The sequence below is a fragment of the Rhinoraja longicauda genome, chromosome 20 (assembly GCF_053455715.1).
Source record: "Rhinoraja longicauda isolate Sanriku21f chromosome 20, sRhiLon1.1, whole genome shotgun sequence".
NCBI classification, from domain to species: Eukaryota; Metazoa; Chordata; class Chondrichthyes; order Rajiformes; family Arhynchobatidae; genus Rhinoraja; species Rhinoraja longicauda.
In genome coordinates this window covers 14,235,340-14,247,145 of record NC_135972.1, presented here as the reverse complement: position 1 = coordinate 14,247,145, position 11,806 = coordinate 14,235,340, and the positions used below count along the sequence as shown (strand labels likewise).

General features: G+C 44.3%; 1 protein-coding gene across 1 annotated transcript in view; it reads left to right on the top strand.

Moving 5' to 3' along the window:
• Positions 1-3,099: 3,099 nt before the first annotated feature.
• LOC144603575 (V-type proton ATPase 116 kDa subunit a 4-like) overlaps positions 3,100-11,806 on the top strand; it is a 45,304-nt gene continuing 36,597 nt past the window's right edge. The window contains exons 1-5 of the mRNA XM_078416984.1: positions 3,100-3,213; positions 4,423-4,554; positions 7,816-7,894; positions 10,918-11,015; positions 11,597-11,722. Coding sequence (XP_078273110.1) covers positions 4,438-4,554; positions 7,816-7,894; positions 10,918-11,015; positions 11,597-11,722 — 420 coding nt within the window. The 5' untranslated portion in view covers positions 3,100-3,213; positions 4,423-4,437. The remainder of the gene's footprint in view (positions 3,214-4,422; positions 4,555-7,815; positions 7,895-10,917; positions 11,016-11,596; positions 11,723-11,806) is intronic.

Sequence of the window (11,806 nt, the reverse complement as noted above, 5' to 3'; positions counted from 1 at the left end):
GGAAAATGTTGCGAAAAAAGCACTTATTGAACCTACATTTTTAAAGTAGTATTTATTTATTGCAAGTCACTTAACATACACAGATCAGCATGGGGCCCCTATGCTCGTAGGCCCCCCGGGCAAGTGCCCATCAGGCCCATGTGTTAAGACGGCCCTGCAGTCAACTTAAGTCACACGTCAGCAGTTTCGAAAATAGTTATTTGTCCACAGCTGCCTGGTCCCTAAACCAACCTGCACAATCCTAATGCAGCAACGGAACACCAGGGGCCACCTCTTGCACCCCCCTGTGGACTTGTCCCTTATCTAATTATGGTTTACACTAATGTCTTGTTTTTTTAGCACAGTCCTTTCTTTTTTCTTGTTTAATTAATGTATATATCATGCATTTTTTTGTATGTTTGAGTCTGTGTGTGTTGGTCTTGGTGTTGGTTGCAACGGTTTCATTGCACCTGTACCTCACTGTACTTGTGCCAATGGCAATAAACTCCACTTGACTTGAATTACTCCTGAATTTACCTTGACCTTCCTATCAGACTGTAACCACTTACATTGAGGAAGAAGAATGCCCACCTTCCCCATGATTCTTTATCTTAAATCTGTATTTCCCAGTTACCAAACCAGATACAGTTCCTCCCGATTTCATCAGATCGCGATCCCTTGTCTTTTACTGGGAAATATCTGCCATACCTTCTCCAAAATCCACTTACAATATACAATAGACAATAGGTGCAGGAGTACGCCATTCGGCCCTTCGAGCCAGCACCGCCATTCAATGTGATCATGGCTGATCATTCTCAATCAGTACCCCGTTCCTGCCTTCTCCCCATACCCCCTGACTCCGCTATCCTTAAGAGCTCTATCTAGCTCTCTCTTGAATGCATTCAGAGAATTGGCCTCCACTGCCTTCTGAGGCAGTGAATTCCACAGATTTACAACTCTCTGACTGAAAAAGTTTTTCCTCATCTCCGTTCTAAATGGCCTACCCCTTATTCTTAAACTGTGGCACTTCTACACTTGCCAAAGTGTACAGATGCCAAAGAACAGCAAAGTGCCAACAATTAAAATTAAATAAAAAAGGAAAATGCTGGAAATATCCAACAAGTCAGGCTGCATCTGTGGGAAGAGACACGTAGTCAACGTTTCAGGGTGGAGACCGTACATCAGCTCGGAAAAGGCATCAAAAGAAACTTGTAAAGGCGGGTAGTGGAGGGAGGGGGGGATGTATCTGGTGGAGTGACATCACGGTAACATCATGGTTGCATTTTCTTTTAAATAACATTCCGGCAAAACCTCTGAGCAACTCTTAATTTGAACCAACATCTCTGAGGAAAGCGAACATTCACGATAGTTATGCAAGGAACATCATTTCAGCCCAGACAGTGAAATAAATTACTGGCTTCTATGAAAAATAGGATTGCTAAGAAATAGGGATTTTGACCGAGGATTTGCTGTGCATATCTCAATTGTTAATTACCCTTGTTCTTCACTCGAAATTATATTACACCAAACCTATAGGAAATATGAATTAATAAAGGTGCACTAAGGTGTGTAGACAGCAACGGATTATCAGTAGTGTGAAGATGGCTCCCGATATTGGATGGATCTGGTCCAGTGCTTCTGAAACTCATTCACCCTTGAGTCTTTATTACAAAATTTCATTCACCCTCGACTAAATTTTCTTATGGTTTTTGGTAATTTTCATCTTATTCTCCCTTGTGTATAATTTTATATATATTAAGTCATTCACCCTTCATGCACCCCTCGAGTTTCACTCACCCTTGGGTGAACCATTCACCAGTTTGAGAAGCACTGATCTAGTCAGTCAGATTGTCAGGCAAAACTGTGGAAGAGTTCTGCAGTTTCCACATTGGCTTCATTACAAAGTTGGAACAGAACAAAACAGAAATGTAAGCAAGTCACCCTTGATCCTGTAAGAATCCCAAGGAAGAAACTATCCACTTTACCCATGAAGGCCAAAACCTGAAGATGGGCACAAAATGTTGGAGTAACTCAGCGGGACGGGCAGCACCCATGGAGAGAAGGAATGGGTGACGTTTTGGGTCAAGACCCTTCTTCAGGCCCTAACCTGCCTCTTGCTATCTGTCAACGACTTATGTGCCAATAAGAGTTTGGGTTCCCTTTATGTTAACTCCCATTCTGTTCCTGTTGAATGCAACCTGTCTCCTTGCCCTGCACATTTGTCTTTAATCAATAAGCATTGAGGATCGGTGATGCAGTGAATGGGTGAATGATTGTAGTGCGTAGCGTCAAATTAGACAGAAGGAGAAATGCTGGAGCAGAGAAGTTTGTAAAGAAATTACTTTTAAAATTAAAAATTGCAGCAACTAAATCATTTTCATACCGAGCATTGCAAGAAAATATATCTTGTCATGAAAAGGTTGTGGCACTCCCTTTCTGAAGCGATTGTTTTCACACGTGCCAATTTTATTTTGAAATTAGTTTAGTTTAATTTAGTGATACAGTGGAAAACAGGCCCTGCCGACCAGCGATCCCCACACATTAACACTATCCTACACACCAAGGACAATTTACAATTTTACCAAGCCGATCAAACTATAAACCTGTACGTCTTTGGAGTGTGGGAGGAAACTGGAGCTCCCGGGGAAAGGGTCTTGGGGAGAACGTACAAACTCCATACAGACATGCACCTGTGGTCAGGATCGAACCCGGGTCTCTGGCGCTGTAAAGCAGCAACTCTACGACGCCCTTTGAATTTGAATAGAAGTGGATCCATTCTGCTGCTTTCAAGCGGCAGGGGACAAAGAATGAGGTCAGCAAGTTGGTGATTTACAAATCACTTCGCCATACTTGCTACAAGTTATGGAGCCTGTTAACCATGGTTACAGCATGCATCTTAAACTAACGGCTACTTTCCCAGCATATCCCACGCCAATACCTCTTCATCACTTGTGAAGTAATTTGGAAATCCTGCACATGCATTCCTGGGACAAATAACAGGAATTTTCCAGACAGAATTATGACTTTTTAACCATGGTGTGCAATGAACTCTCTCTCCCCAATCCCCAGAGATACAATCTGTTGTGGTTGCAAATATAATTGTTCTTTCCTGTGCTAAAGCCCAAACATGGGGAGTGTTTGGAGTATAACCAAGAATGGCACAGCTTCAGGCTCCCTCGGCCTTCAGTCTGCCCTTGTGTTCAGTCCAATCAAGCTGGACCCAAAGCGGGTAAAGTGAGTATTATGTTTCACTGTGGAATGTTTCAGTGAAAACTTGTTAAAACCTACTTCTGGCTGCATTCACGGGATAAGATTTTGTTATAAACTAAACCGCTGCCCCGCAGGTCAATATACTCACATGATGCACCTCAAACCTTGCGTCACCTCCTAAGAGAGGGTGCCGGTGGAGTTGCTGCATCACAGCGCAAGGAACTCGGGGTTCAATCTTGACCTTGGATACTGGTTTGTGTGGAGGTTGAACGTTCTCCTTGTGATGGCGTGGGTTTCCTCCAGTTGCTCCACATCCCAAAGACGTGCGGGTTTGCAGGTTAGTTAGCCTCGGTAAATTGCCCCCAGTGTGTAGGGAGTGGATGGGAAAGTGGGATCGCACGGAGTTACTAGAAAAGGGGGTCATCATCATATCATATATATACAGCCGGAAACAGGCCTTTTCGGCCCTCCAAGTCCGTGCCGCCCAGTGATCCCCGCACATTAACACTATCCTACACCCACTAGGGACAATTTTTACATTTACCCAGCCAATTAACCTACATACCTGTACGTCTTTGGAGTGAGCAAACTGTCGTGTGAGCAAACTGGTGCAAAGGGATGGTGAGAGGAGGTGGCGGTGAAGTGACACGTTTCATTTATAGTTTAGTTTAGAGCTACAGTGTGGAAACAGGCCCTTTGGCCCACAGAGTCCATGCTGACCGGCAATCACCCGTGCACCAGTTCTATCTTACACATTAGGGACAATTGCACACATGAGTTGCTGATGGGCAAGGGAGATAGGGGCGGTCTCAGTGGTAGGTTGGGCGAGTAGGGTCAATGGCCGCTGGAAGGGAGTGGAAGATGGGTCAGTGTGGATTGGAGAAAGGCCTCGCCCAGGGAAGTAGTGGGAGGGGAGGCGATGAAGAGGGTGACTAGGGATGGTCAATGGCAGCTGCAGAAAGACAGGCAAGGGATTGATTAGGAATCCATGGCCAGGGCTAAGCTGGGAAGCTGAGACCCAAAGCGTCACCCATTCGCTCTCTCCTAGATGTTGCCTGACCTGCTGAGTTGTGATACCTATGCATGTGGAGGTTCCGCTTTTGATGGGAAGCTGCCACGCTGAGTAAATGCAAACGTCTTCGTTCGTGTGCACCAGACAAAAAAATGTTTTAAAAGTTCTGCGTGAATTAACTTGCATTAAAATCCACACTGCATTCTTTCAATCTTCCCCAGTGAAAGAGTGTGAAGATGGCGTCGTTGTTTCGGAGTGAGGAGATGTGTCTGACACAACTTTTCCTGCAAGTGGAGGCTGCTTACTGTTGCATTTCCGAGCTGGGAGAGCTTGGCCTCATGCAGTTCCGTGATGTGAGTAAATGTTGGCAGCTTGCTTCTACTTTTCAAATTTGTTACAATAGACAATAGACAATAGACAATAGACAATAGACAATAGACAATAGGTGCAGGAGGAGGCCATTCGGCTCTTCGAGCCAGCACCGCCATTCAATGTGATCATGGCTGATCATTCTCAATCAGTACCCCGTTCCTGCCTTCTCCCCATACCCCCTGACTCCGCTATCCTTAAGAGCTCTATCCAGCTCTCTCTTGAATGCATTCAGAGAATTGGCCTCCACTGCCTTCTGAGGCAGAGAATTCCACAGATTCACAACTCTCTGACTGAAAAAGTTTTTCCTCATCTCAGTTCTAAATGGCCTACCCCTTATTCTTAAACTTTGGCCCCTTGTTCTGGACTCCCCCAACATTGGGAACATGTCTCCTGCCTCTAACGTGTCCTACCCCTTAATAATCTTATACGTTCCGATAAGATCTCCTCTTGGCTGGGGGTATCACTGACAAGGTGAACATTTGTTTTCGGTTCCAATTTAGGTGAGTTTATAATTGTCACGTGTACCGAGGTACAGTGAAAAGCTTTTTGCATGGTATCTAGTCAGCGGAAAGACTATACATGATTACAATCAAGCCGTCCAAAGTGAACAGATACAGGGTAAAGGGAATAACGTTTAGTGCAAGGTGAAGTCCGATTAAAGATAGTCCAAAGGTCTCCAATGATGTAGATGTTGGGTCAGGACCACTCTCTAGTTGGTGATAGGATGGTTCAGTTGCCTGATAACAGCTGGGAAGATACTGTCCCTGAATCTGGAGATCATACTTCTGTACCTCATGCCTGATGGGTGAGGGGAGAAGAGGGAGTGGCCAGGGTGAGATGAGCCCTTGATTATGCTAGTGGCCTTGCTGAGGAAGCGTGAAGTGTAGATGGAGTCAATGGAAGGGAGGTTTATTTGGCAGTCTGCTTGTCACTTGTCGGCCCATGCCTGACTTGTTTAGGTCTTGCAGGCATCAGCTGCTTCATTCACAAGTTCACAAGTTGTAGGAGTAGAATAAGGCCATTCAGTCCATCGAATCTATTCTATCATTCAATCATGGCTGATCTCTGCCTCCTAATCCCATTTTCCTGCCTTCTTCCCATAACCCTTGACACCTGTTCTAATCAAGAATGTGTCTTTCTCTGCCTTAAAAATATCCACTGACTTGGCCTCCACAGCCCTCTGTGGCAATGAGTTCCACAGATTAACTACCCTCTGAATAAAGAAGTTCCTCCCCACCTCCTTTCTAAAAGAGCACCCTTTAATTCTGAGGCTATGACCTCTGGTCCTGGACTCTCCCACCAGTGGAAACATCCTTTCCACATCCACTCTATCTAGGCCTTTCATGATTCTGTAAGTTTCAATGAGTTCCCCCCTCAACCTTCACTGAGAAGCTGTTACTTCAATCTTCAATACTTCACCATAGTGTCCTGGGGGAAAGATTAGCGCCTTAAACTAGTTAGACCTTTGGTCCCGCTCCAGTTTCTACAGATGAAGCTGCGGCAAGCTGGACTCCTGTTGTATGTGACGTGATTTTGAGTTTCACCGTTTACAAAATTTACTCCATCTTCCCCTGAAATAAATCAACCTGCATTTAAGTGCTGCCTCGTTAAGGTGTGTGTGTGTGTGTGTGTGTGTGTGTGTGTGTGTGTGTGTGTGTGTGTGTGTGTGTGTGTGTGCGTGTGTCTGTGTCTGTGTGTCTGTGTCTGTCTGTGTGTGTGTGTGTCTGTGTGTGTGTGTGTGTGTGTGTGTGTGTGTGTGTGTGTGTGTGTGTGTGTGTGTGTGTGTCTGTCTGTGTGTGTGTGTGTCTGTGTGTGTGTGTGTGTGTGTGTGTGTGTGTGTGTGTGTGTGTGTGTGTGTGTGTGTGTGTGTGTGTGTGTGTGTGTCTGTGTGTGTGTCTGTGTGTGTGTATGTCTGTGTCTGTGTCTGTGTCTGTGTGTGTCTGTGTCTATCTGCCTGTCCTCCCTACAATATGAATAGACTCAGTCTTTTGCTAATAATCTATGTTGAGCTTGCTGTGCCTTGCGGTGCAGAAGTAGTTGTTTCTGAGGGATCGGCCTCAATACTTGTGATTTGTTATCAACAGTGCTATCTAGTTCAACTTGTATGATGTGAACCTGTGATCTCCTTTTAACTCTCCTCCATTTTATTTCTTCATTTTGGCTTTTTATTCTTCCTGGGATAGAATTTGTCTCCCACCGGCACCTCAATCGGGTTAGGTACGAGGATGGGGAGTGTGTTAAACTGTTCATGTTGGGTCAGTGTGGTCAGATTACCCAGCCGATGACCAAACCTGTGCTACTTCCAACAAATAGTCACTTGAAGCTGGAATTAAACCTGAAACGTTAAGGCCACAAACCACACAGGCACTGGATCTGTAAAACTGAAACCTGACCAATTCCAAAGGCAATTGTAGCGTGCAGTGACACTATCTATTTTTAGTTTAGTTTAGAGATACAGCATGGATAACAGGCCCTTCGGCCCACCGATTCCCCCCCAACCAGCGATTCCCGCACATTAACACTATCCTACACACAATTTACACATACACCAAGCCATTTAAACCACAAACCTGTACGTCTTTGGAGTGTGGGAGGAAATCGAAGATCTCGGAGAAAACTCACGCGGTGAGAACGTCCAAACTCCGCGCAGACAGCACCCGTAGTCAGGATCGAACCTGAGTCTCCGGCGCTGCAAGCACTGTAAGGCAGCAACTCTACCGCTGCACCACTGTGCCGCCCCATATTGATCAACACAGACCATTGATTGAAGCTGGGATCTTTCTGTTCTTGATGGCTAAATGAGCTGTCAGTTCTCCCCAAGTGACGTGCGTAGGCGTGAATGAGTCATTGCATCTGCAGGTTGGATCGGTGCTTATCTGTAAAATCTACCTGACTTCTGAAGGTGATAGTCAGCCATTGGAATAGAGAAGATATTCACAAAATGCTGGAGTAAATCAGCAGATCGGACAGCACTTCTGGAGCAAAGGAACAGGCGACGCTTCGGGTCGAGACCCTTCATCAGATTGAGAGTCAGGGAGAGGGGAAACTAGCTGTAGGAGAAGGTGCAGAACAAAGTAGAGCCTGCACCGACGACCCAGGAAAGGTGGAGCCCACAATGGTCTCCGGAAAGATGGAGCCCACAGATCTTTGAACAAACACAAAATATACCAACGTGGTGACGTTGAGGGTAAGCAGGTACTGGAGGAGAACAACACACATTTTCTTTTTCTTCTTCCCTGCAGCTGAACGCAAGTGTCAACTTGTTCCAGAGGAAGTTTGTAAATGAAGTCAGACGCTGTGAGGTGATGGAGAGAATTCTTCGTAAGTCTACAAAAATCATTTTGTAGTACTTATTTGTGGTTTTTGTGTTTTTTGTCATGTAGTTAGAAAAATCCCTTTCAGGAGTACCTGAATTTCTACAAATGATAAAAGAACACCTCAAAGAGACAGCAAATAAACAATAGAAAAAGACACAACGTGCTGGAGTAACTCAGCAGGTCAGGCAGCACCTCTGGAGAGGTGATGTTTTTGGTCAGGATTGGGAAATTTGGTCATTTTTCCATTCTGGGGGAATTTCATATAAATGTAATGAGGTTGGGCCATTTTATATAGGGTGTTGATGAGACAAAATCTGGAGTTTTATGTCTAAGTAGTCATCTTCCTATTTAAGAAAAGGTATGAATGCAGAGGATGCATCTCAGAAAAGATTTACTGAACTAATGCCTATATTGGGCGGGTTGCCTTGTGAGGAAAGGTTTGAAAGGCTAGGCTTGTATCTGCTGGAGTTAAAAACATGAGAGTGGGCAATTTGAAACAGTCAAGTACCTGAATGGTTGTCTTGGGGGGGGAGGAATGTTTTTTTCTGGGAGAATCTAGAACTGGGGCTCACTGTTTAAAAGCAAGGAAATGTCCATTTAAGAGCTACTAGACCAAGTGGACCCGTTGGGCCCAAACGTCTCCTGCATTGGTGCAGCACCCTCTCCTATCCCCCCTCCCCCCTCCCTCCCCTTGCCCTCCCCTTCCCCCTCTCCATCCCCCTCAACCCCCCTTATCCACCCTCCTCCCCCCTCCCTCCCCTCCTCCCACCCTCCCTCCTACCTCCCGAGGAGATAGATTTAAACTTTAAAATGTGAATAACTTTAAAAATATAACGCCGATTTCAATAAAACTACTTGCATTATCACTAAAGTGACAATGGTGAGTAAGCTGGGCCTAAAATTGTCACACTATCGTGTACCGTTTTGGCTGAAGTTCAGTCACAAACAAGATAACAAACGAGAGTTTTAGTGTATAGATGGTAAAAATATTGGTTCTCAGTCTCGACATCAATTGCCAGGCTTTGTCCTGCCCCATCTCTCTTCCAATTGAGTTTATAATCAGACCAACCATGATTTCATTAAATGGCAGAGCAATTCGACGGCCAAGGAAGCCTACTCCTGCTCCTAATTCTACGTTTGTATGTAAAACGCCCATTTGCAGTTCAGCTTGCATCTCTAGGTTGTTTTTTATACCATAACCAGTGTGTGGATGCAAATGCAAGCTTTTCTTCATTCAAATGAATTGTCACAGCACAGTTCAAAAATTGAGAAAACAGAAAAATATAACCAGGGCAGATACAGACAAGTGAGATAAAAGCTGAACATCAATCGTAAGCATGTCCATTTATGGAAAGTCAAATAAAGAACCGAGATCACAGATGATTTAAATGGCAGAAAACAAGAATAAGAGCTTTAAATATGAAAACACGCTTATTACGTTGTAAAAATGTCAAGTGTGATTATGTAAATAATAAATGACAATATAAAGACCAATAAAATGATATCCTGGACCGTGCTGGCAATTTAGTTTGGAGAATCACCACCGAACCAGGCCCTTCGGCCCACCTTGTCCGCGCCAACCACCGATTCCCGCACGCTAACACGACCCCACACACACTAGGGACAAGTTACACTTATAACAAGCCAATTAACCTGCAAACCTACATGTCTCTGGAGTGTGGAGGAAACCGGTTCACCTGGAGAAAACCCATGCAGTCACGGGGAGAATGTACAAACTCCGTACCAATAACGCCCGTAGTCAGGATTGAACCCGGGTCTCTGGCGCTGTAAGGCAGCAACTCTACCGCTGCGCCACCGTGCCACCCCGCCATAGTTGTGGAAGAAGGGGTAGACCACTGAGGGGATGTGGATACAAAGGCATGCAACCAGCATGGCACAGATAACATTAACAACCTCAGCATCTAAAGTAAGAATATGTTGCCACTTGAACTGACAGATATATGTAGGCAGAAAGCAAAGTGTAGGATTAAAGAAAGTTGTTCTTTTTGCTTTCTGTCAAGTCTCCTCTCCACCTTTCTTGAAGGGAGAAAAAAATATCTTGTTCAACCTTTCCTGATACTTTATAACATAGCATTCTAACAAATCGAATCCTTCAATGTAAGGGTGTGGAAACTGAAATTGCCTTCATAAGCAAGGCTATTAGAATATATCATCACTTCTCAACTCACCTTTTGTATTCCTCTTGAAATCAACCTCAAATTATTTTTTGGTGCTTCGAACAAATGATCAATATTATTGCTCCTCCGTCCAATTTAATATCTTCCAAGAAATAAGCCATTTTCCAACTTCTCCCTCTGAAACTAATTGCCTCAAACGTTGCATTTAATTTACTATTTATCTGTGCATTCTGTAAGCTTGTTTCTTTTCCTTCATCCAACAGCTATCTTTCAATCTATTATTTTGTCTGACAATTAATTCCTCAATTATATTACTTGGAATCAAAATTTGCTGCAAACATATTAATTGTGACAGCAGAGCAATTTTGTTCTCTTAACTCAAATGCGCATGAGGTTAGGTTGCATTTTTGCAGAAAGAAACTATGAACATTTACAGTTTACTTTAGACATCAGAGATACAGTGTGAAAACAGGCCCTTCAGCCCACCGAGTCCACACCGACCATTGATCGATCACCCCACACGCTAGCACTATCTATCCTACACACTAGGGGCAATTTACAATTTACAGAAGCCAATTAAACTACAAACCTGTACGTCTTTATGGGAGAAAACCAGAGCACCCGGAGAAAACCCACATGATCACTGGAAGAATGTACAAAGTCTACACAGTCAGGATCGAACCCGGGTCTCTGGCACTGTAAGACAACAACCCTACCGCTGTGCCACTGTGCTGCCCCAGATGACCTTTGGGCTAATGCCCTTTCATTTTCTGGTTTTATTTTCAGACTTCCATTATCTGCAGTTTGTTCCTTTGTGACTTTTTTTAACTTCCCTATTCCAATGTAATGTAACGAATCTTATTCTTGCATCCTACTGTTGGATTGGTAGGATTTCTGGAGATTGAGATGGAAAGGGATGGGATTGTCGTCCAGGATGATGGTGAGAATCCACAGGCTCCTCTTCCAAAAGATATGATTGACCTGGAGGTAAGAAGGGAAATATTCAATGGCTCAAAATATTATTGCACGCTACAACTTGGAGTTGTCACCTCTCCTGAATGCAATATGTTGGAAGGGTGAGATGTGAGAGAAGTTAGATCTCGCCTAGTTCCCAGTGTGTTTACATCCACAGATGTACCAGTTAGGTGCCGAATATAATCGTAATCTTGTTCTGAGCAGGATGCAGAACAGCTGGTAATGCTGGTTTGTTGAGACTGCGGGCTTCTTGTGAATTGAGGTCTTATTAACAATGTGGAGATGTAAAAAAAACTGCAGATGCTGGTTTAAATCGAAGGTAGGCACAAAATGCTGGAGTATGCTGGAAGTCTTCGTCCCGCCCCCTCCCATGACATCAGTCTGAAGAAGGGTCTCGACCCAAAACTACTTCTCTCCCGAGTTGCTGCCTGATCCACTGAGTTACTCCAGCATTTTGTGTCTATCTATCATTAGTAATGGCTACCTGCAATGGAATTTCAATGAGGCTTTGCTTTGGTGGAATGGAGCTTGGATGCTTCAATGTATTTTAGGAAAGTGAGAATTAACAGGAAACATACTTTGTCTTTCTCCAGGTGGTTCTGGAAAAGCTGGAGCACGATCTGAGTGAGGTGAACCAGAACCAGCAGACTCTCAAGCAGAACTTCCTTGAACTCACTGAGCTCAAACACCTGCTGAAGAAAACACAGGACTTCTTTGAGGTAACCTTGAGCACAAGCCCACTCTGGGTTAGAAAGGATGGAACATATTTGGACACGGTTTATAGGCTGGAAATCCTCATGTCA